The sequence below is a fragment of the Phaethon aethereus genome (assembly GCF_964289735.1).
Source record: "Phaethon aethereus genome assembly, chromosome: 3".
Lineage (NCBI taxonomy): Eukaryota > Metazoa > Chordata > Aves > Phaethontiformes > Phaethontidae > Phaethon > Phaethon aethereus.
The window spans coordinates 104,810,226-104,817,214 of NC_138576.1; the positions used below are offsets into that span (position 1 = coordinate 104,810,226).

The following is a 6,989-nucleotide window of genomic DNA, read 5'->3' on the forward strand; positions in this document are numbered from 1 at the left end:
TTCTGTTCTGTGTTGGTTCAGATGACTTGTCACACAGTGTCTGCTGTGTGCATGAGAAGCCAGCCAGAGCTCTTCAGCCCAGAGAGAAATCTGTGTCACGTGACTGTTCTCATTTTATCCCACTTGTGTCCTTTTGGTCACTGTCAAAATTAGGTGTAAGAGTTCAGTGCTGCTGCTGTGAGAGACCTGCAATGACATTTGTTTTGACTTGGCATATATTGAAAGTGTTGGATTTTGGAGAAGTGAACTCTAGTTTACTTTTTGACTCTCTTGACTCTTACTCTGTATCCATTTTCTTCATCAGTGAAGTAAGTGAGGTTACATCAACTTCCTCTAATGAACAGTGAGCGATTCTGTGAAAGAAGTCAGTGTAAGTTTGAAACTTGGAAGAACTGAATTAGCATCTGTGATTGCCAACACAAAAGGAAATAATACCAAAACTCAGAAATGATTTTTTGGTAATATTTCTTTTCCCTGTGGTCAGAATGATTTCCCCCCCCCCCCCCCCCCTTTAGAATATATTTTTATATTGGGCTGTAACTCAAGAGGCCTGTCCCCACTGAATGTCTTTGGGGAAGAATGGGTTATCTCCTTTTGTGGCATTATTCTAAAATTTAAGATATGTCAATTTGGGAAAGTTAATGGTACTACAGGAACTGAGAATGTAGTAGTCAATCCTAATTAACTCTTGGCTTTACTGTCCTTATTCTGCGATAAGTGTGGAATTTAATTGAAATGTAAAAATCTTCATGTGTTTGGAAGAAAGCTCTCTTATCCACGAGATTAAAGCCACATGGGGAAAAAAAACCTCTGCTCTAAAGAAGCCTGAAGTATTTGGTTTTAGATTTTACTTTCCATTCATATGATCTTGGTTTTGAATGTACATAATTGGAACATACAGCACTAGGAAATCACAGTCAGACTGGAAAGGCATTTCCATTCAGTAGGTTTCACTGAGAGATGCTATGAAAACCTTTTGCCAGCTGGTTCACATGGAAAGGCCTGACTTTGTTTTTTTGTTTTTTCTTCTTTAAAGGACAGTTATGCAGAAGCTCTGCCTTTCTGAAGGGATGTAAAATTAAATTTCAAGAATAGATTTTGGTTTTTACACTAATTTTCTCAATTTACCATAATTTCAACTTCATCTGGATGCTTGCCTGGGACCTTAAAACATATTCAAAATGCATGTAATTATGCTGACACAGTTCCTCATGTGGCTACCATTATATCTTTGTAAAAGTTTCTCAATACTAATAGAAGTATTAATCTGTAAGGAATGGAATAAATTCAGATGCGTGGCACCTTTATAGTGATGTATTGGGCATTCAAACGCCATTAACTGTAATAAACTTTCCAATGTGAGGGATGTCCTACCTAAAGAAACAATGTCTGAGCCATCCTTCCCTGTTGCTCTTGCAACAGCAGCCTCAGCCGAGTCCTGTGGGGTGCTGAGCCTCTTCCAGCTTGTGCAGCAGCTGCCCAAGGGAGGGAGCAAGCAGCCCTCCGCACATCCCTGTGCCCGGCGTGTGTAGGCATCTCTGCATCTGGGGAGGGCTGGGGGTACTGCCTTCCTTTTGCTGACCCTGGAGTGTGACTCATCTGTAGTTCTCCTTGGCCGTGCTCATGCTAAGCTCCATAAAATGATGAGCAAGATATTTCGAACAAGCCACAACGCTTTTCACAGCAACGACTATGTGACTATATGCTAATTGTTGTCCTCTGCTGGGAAGCTGGTGTGGCTTTTGCCACCGAAGCTATTTTAGTGCAGTTTCTGCATTTTTTTTGACAGTCAAAATGAAGATTTCATCTTCATTGCAATCTGGTTGTCTGCCTGTTTTAGAGCAGACAGCGTGGTGTGTGTGTATATATTTAATAATTTTTGTAGTTTAAAGCCTGAGTCAGTGAAGGCCAAGTTTTCTGCATGCGTCATGCTACTGAACACGTGAATGTGTGTGGCAAGGGACTCCATAACTCCCATCTTACTGTCTCCTGTGCATGGACAGCAATAAGAGTGTTGGGTGCTGGCTGGATGCTAGGGAAAACAACTTTTTGTACCTAGGTACTATTTGGGCTGAACTGTGGCAATACACAGTTGCTGGCTGTGGTTAGGTTATGTGAAGTAGATGTAGCATCTCTCTCTGTTTCCCAACAGACAAGAGAGGCTGTTGTGAAAAGCTTCCCCTGGTGATCCCAGCAAAGGGTGTGGGTTAGCCTTGAGACGAATCCTGCTCTCTTAAGACAAAATTAAGGCATGGAGTCGACTAGTATAACTGCTCTTGTGCAGCTTTTATGGATGCTTCAGGCCACTCTGGTCAGTCCAGTTCTTCTGGCCAGGGTAAATTCTCTGAGTATGTTTTGCTTTGCTCTCTGTCACTGTCCAGTTTTACTCCAGTATAGAAGAATCCTAACTGTAATGCCTACATATCTTGAAAATGCCTATGTATGCATGGGAAAGGCAAATTATGCATGAAATGTATAGCGTTGCTGTGTTTGAACAATGCAATCTGTAGGTGGCTAAAGGGCTGACTGAATTGCAGGCATAATGAAAGCTCTGTGGTATTTAGTACATGTTCTGTCAGCATTAAACAGTCACCTTGTAAATATATGTTAATTTTGAAGCTGTAACTGACCTTTTTAATATTGATTGAAATGTCTTGTGTTTAGAGGTTGGCGCTATCCTAGAAGAGACAGAAGCCTGTGACTGGTGGAGCCTGGGTGCCATTCTTTTTGAACTCCTCACCGGGAAGGTAGGGCTGGGGGCAAGTTACTTGATGAAATGGACCTCTTGGCCAGGAGTTCCTCACAAGTGGTGTGCCCCGTTGTGATTTCCTTGCTTGTCTTTCCCAGGTGTACTTTGCCAACCTGAGTATCCTCAGTTTGCTTGGTCTGCATGGGACCAGAGAAACCAAATATGGTCAAACTTCAGCAGAACAACTTGATAAAGCCATATCAAACTCACGACTGAAAAAATAATCACAAACCATGCTGCCCTCTTAACCACAGTGAAATCAAAGTTCTCTAACATTCCTTCTGTACATTTACACAATTTTTGTCCTGACAGTTTCAGTATTATTTCCTGGGACAGTGTAGAAGCCATATGTTGCTGTTACACATTAATTCAGTATTTTGAGACAGAGAGTGCTCAGCCAAATCAAACTGGTGGTTAACTGACAGTTCTGCACGAAGAAAGCAAAGTGAACCAAATTCCCAGACTCTTCAAGTTCGGGCAATAGAGCACAAGCACTAAGACACAAATATTCTAAAACCGTGTCTCCAGGGCGACATCAGTGCCTGTAGACATTCATCCCAGAATGAGTACTTCATATAGGAAGCACTGAAATTTTAGCTGTGTGTGTTAATTTGCATTTATACTAGGACATAATCCAACACTATGATTTTTTAATTAATAAATGTATCTGACTGCTTTGAATTCTTTTTTTTTATTATTTTTTAATTTATTTTTTCTTCTCCAGACTCTGGTTGAGTGCCATCCATCAGGAATAAACACTCACACTTCTTTGATTATACCAGACCATGTATCAAAGGAGGCTAGATCACTGATTCAGCAGGTAATTGAGGGGAAAATTTGTTTTCTATAGGTACACATGCAGACTGGACAAATACTTATCTACCTAAGTTGTTCTGGTGAAGTAAATGTAAAAATAGAAAGCTGCTGATAGGAACGTGGATGGGTCTTTTGTCAGCGCTGATGGATTTTGCCCAGCTGTCTCGTTACATGTGGAAACTTTGTCTTCTGCTGCCAGGTGTCTCTAGAAAACTGGAGTGCTTTGCCATTTCTTCAAAGTTTGGTCAATGCTGAGGGCTTTGGAAACACCTGCTGGTCATGTATGAATATTTTGGGAATTCTGCCCTAATGTTCATGGGAGCATTTGTAATGAGTTGAATTGAACTCAACTGTTGACACTAATTCAGCAAGTAAGCTCTAAGTACTGTGAAACCTGTAACACACTGATTAAAAGTTACAGCCATGCTGTCCTCCAGGAAACCTTCTGGATCCCGTTTGTTAAGAAAAGTACTTTAAATTGTGAATACAATGACTTTTGTAATAAGAAGATAATTGGTAGGTTGAACAAAAGGCCGAGTGGGAAACCTTAAAATACAGACAACCTTACAGACTGATACACCGTTTCCAAACTAACGGAAGTAGTATTTACTGCTGGTTTTAGTTTACTCTTAGCTTTAGGTACTCAGAACAGAGAGAGTAAACTTGTAGTACAGGGTCTTGAGCTTCAGGTAATGCTATCTTCCTTCTTCTAGTTAATTTTGATATAACTGAGGAAGCGGAGCCTGGATCTGACCTATTCCCCTTGAGTAGAATAAGTGATATATGTGAACTGTGTTTTTTGGCTTCGAAGAGTATCTTGCTAGTGGCTGCCTAAATAATGACATCACTTAGATGTAGATTTGAACAGCAGAGTAGAAAGAGTAGTTCTTGAAAACGAAAGAAAGATTTTTGAAAATTCAGTGAGTTGAAAGACCCAATGACAGATTGATTTCTGTGCCACTACTGGAAGATGATTAATGGAAATGGAACTAGGCATTTGGATGTCCTATTTTCACTAAGTGACATGAATTCACTGAAGATGAAAGCATGTGTCTGCGTTTCTGTCAAAGGTAGAACAGGAAGTGACTAAAGAAAAATCCCATTTTTATATAATCTGCATTTATGTTGTTAGATGGTAGCAAATTGTTACCCTCACCCACAGGTGCTACAGGGCTCAAATAGCTAAGGGAAAGCAAACCCTTGATGAAGGGAATTCCTCCCATTAAGTCTAGAAGTGAAGACAAATGAAGTTGTCCAGTTGACTTCTCCCTGCCAGTGTAGGATTGTTCTTCGCTGCAGACTAACGTATTGCCTATTTTCAAATATGCCAAAGAGTGGCTCTTTTGCCACTTGCGGTTTAAGTGGCTAATATATCTCTGCCACTCGCAGATATATTGCAAGGCCATATCTGTTCAGAGAACAGTCACCCCGGTGCCTGTTAGGGTAAGCCTTCTAGTGTAGGGTGGTGACTTATCTGGTGGAGGTTCAGCTATATGAGCTAGTAAATCACGTTTTTGTTGTGTGACTATCCAAGGAAGCTGCCATTCATTGTTGAGGAAGCCTTGTCAGGAAAAGGAAGAAAGCTCTCTTGGCATGGATAGCAATTTGTCATTGCGACTTTCCTTCCCGCCACTGCCAAGGGTAAACAGGTCAAAGCATCACAGAATAACTCTCTGGGATCAATGTTCAGCTATACAGAAAACTGTGCAGACGTTGTCTCCTGCTGTGGCTTCCAGTGCAGGTGACTTTGTTGTAAACACCTCCTTCATTCAGCCAGCTTCTAAGAAAACAGAAATCTGTTTCTTTGTGGTGAAAGATGAAGTTGTTCTTTTTATGTTGGTTTGGTATTTTGCACTCAGTATTTTTTTTTCAGGCACCTTCAGGCTTTACTACCAGGAAAATATGCAACATGACTTTTAAATAGGTATCTATTGCAGCTTGCGTTGCATCTGCTTTCTAAGGTTAAAGTTCTTCTGGAAGGGCAAACTCCAGAAAATAAGTGTCTGTGCTTACTTCCCCTGTGCTGGTGGCTGGTTGTATTACAGCAGAAGGCAGAGAGACCCTGGCTGCATCTGGTTCTCCTGGCTTGTGGAAGGTATCAGAGCAGCACTATTCACTGTCACCGAGCTACCTTTACTCTGTGACATTATGACTGCAAATAGCAGAGCCATCTTAAAATGTGTAAATTCCTATGTTTATGGATGTAGACTCACTTAGATGTTGAGTGCATTAAGATATGAATACACATTGTGCCAAGTGACAACTGGGAGAAGTTATCCTATTAGCTGTTGCAGAAAAAGCAAGAAAGAAACCATGCCTTTGTACTGGCTGTGATTGAACAGAGTATAAACAGTTCTCTAAAACTGCAAAATATTTTTGTGTGTCTTTATTAGTCTCTTTGGAGTGTTACCTTTGCCTTCCCTTTTATATGAATTGGTATCTTTAAACAGATGTAAATATTGTGATTTCCTTTTCACACGAATTCAGCATGTGATGTACAACTAAAAAGCAAACAAGGTGCTGAATTTTAGGAAATTTCCATGAAGCCATTACACTGTTTTGTTTCTTTCACTGAGGTTTTGATTTTTCAGTTTTAGTCCATTTGTAGGAGACTCTAAATTTTTTTTTTTTTAAATGAAACTGAGAAAGGGCTGTAATATCCTGGTGTTTTAGGACCAACTCACAATTGATGAAAGGGAAAGTTACAGACCACTGCCCCTGATGTAGCCCTAATGCCGTGGTGTGAGCAAAGGTTAACATGAAGCAAATGCAGTGTCCAGAGTTCTACCAATGCAGGCCCTGGCTGCTGCTCTCTTTTTTTAAAATGAGGTTACACTTAAAATGAAGTCCCAATGTGCAGTGCTTCAGGGAATTGCATGCTGTGATCAGTAGTCTCTGAAGACTGTAGCACTGAGACTCAAGGAAAGGAGAGTCTTCTTCCATTTACTGGATTTTAGGAATTTCAAATATGCTTTCGCACTCTTGAAAGTAATTCATAGAGCAGGAAAACGGTAGGATGTCCCTTACCTTAGACCTTTCTGGAACTTTTAAGTAGTTGTTTTTGTTCTTACTAACTGAATCATATATATGTTTCTTTTTATATTAAGCTTTTGCAGTTTAATCCTGCGGAGCGTCTTGGTGCTGGCGTTGCTGGTGTTGAAGACATCAAATCTCATCCATTTTTTGCCCTTATAGAATGGGCAGATCTGCTGAGATGAGAGATGTGTGCCCTCTGAACAAGCTCAGGTCAAGGGGACGAGTTTCTCTGGCACAGAAGCACCCTGACTTGCTTCCTTTGGATGTTGCAAACCATTTGGACGTAAGGACTAAAAGACGATGGAGGAATCAGGCCAAAAGTGAACACTTTTAACAGGAGTCACTGATTGTACAGGGTGCTAGCTTACTTTTACGGCATCTGGTTGCT

At 40.7% G+C, this 6,989-nt stretch overlaps 1 protein-coding gene across 1 annotated transcript in view; it reads left to right on the top strand.

The window, feature by feature from the left end:
• RPS6KC1 (ribosomal protein S6 kinase C1) overlaps positions 1-6,783 on the top strand; it is a gene marked incomplete at its 3' end in the record, with an annotated part of 87,900 nt that extends 81,117 nt beyond the window's left edge. The window contains 3 exon segments of the mRNA XM_081997737.1: positions 2,665-2,747; positions 3,474-3,569; positions 6,673-6,783. Of these exon segments, the coding sequence (XP_081853863.1) occupies positions 2,665-2,747; positions 3,474-3,569; positions 6,673-6,783 (290 nt within the window).
• Between the last annotated feature and the right edge of the window lie 206 nt (positions 6,784-6,989).